The sequence below is a fragment of the Neopelma chrysocephalum genome, unplaced genomic scaffold, assembly GCF_003984885.1.
Source record: "Neopelma chrysocephalum unplaced genomic scaffold, ASM398488v2 Primary Assembly neopelma1_93740, whole genome shotgun sequence".
NCBI classification, from domain to species: Eukaryota; Metazoa; Chordata; class Aves; order Passeriformes; family Pipridae; genus Neopelma; species Neopelma chrysocephalum.
In genome coordinates this window covers 1,390-2,096 of record NW_020922454.1, presented here as the reverse complement: position 1 = coordinate 2,096, position 707 = coordinate 1,390, and the positions used below count along the sequence as shown (strand labels likewise).

Here is a 707-nt window from a genome sequence, read left to right as displayed (position 1 = left end):
CCCCCCCCCGGTGCCGTCAGGGCCTTCGCCGAGCGCCTGGCGCAGTTTGGGCACCCCGAGAGCGAGGAGCCGCGGCGCCAGGCCCACGCCGCCCTCGACAGGGTCACCCGCGCCTGCGGCCACGTCCTCACCCAGCGCCTCTTCGAGGACCTCAAGGTGACCCCACGGGGGGGGACGGGGGGCGGCCTTGGGTTGGGTGACGCCCATGGGACACGATGTCCGTCGTTGGCTGTTGGGTCTCGGTGCCCATCGTTGGGTGTTGGGTTGGGTGACACCCGTTGGATATGACATCCATCCATTGGGTGTTGGGTTGGGTGACACCCATGGGACGTGACACCCATCGTTGGGGGTTGGGTTGGGTGACACCCACGGCACACGATGCCCATCGTTGGGTGTTGGGTCTCGGTGCCCATCGTTGGGCGTTGGGTCTTCGTGCCCAATGTTGGGTGTTGGGTGACATCCATGGGACACGACCCCCATCGTTGGGTGTTGGGTTGGGTGACACCCATGGGACATGACACCCATCCATTGGGCATTGGGTCTTGGTGCCCATCGTTGGGTGTTGGGTCTTCGTGCCCAATGTTGGGTGTTGGGTGACATCCATGGGACACAATGCCCATCGTTGGGTGTTGGGTTGGGTGACATCCATGAGACACGACGCCCATCGTTGAGTGTCAGGTCTCGGTGCCCACCATCGGGTGCCCCCC

General features: G+C 64.5%; 1 protein-coding gene across 1 annotated transcript in view; it reads left to right on the top strand.

The window, feature by feature from the left end:
• Positions 1-9: 9 nt before the first annotated feature.
• The window catches only part of EXOC3L2 (exocyst complex component 3 like 2), a gene marked incomplete at both ends in the record, with an annotated part of 2,070 nt that continues 1,372 nt past the window's right edge, over positions 10-707 (top strand). Inside the window, one exon of the mRNA XM_027707561.1 lies at positions 10-156. Coding sequence (XP_027563362.1) covers positions 10-156 — 147 coding nt within the window. The remainder of the gene's footprint in view (positions 157-707) is intronic.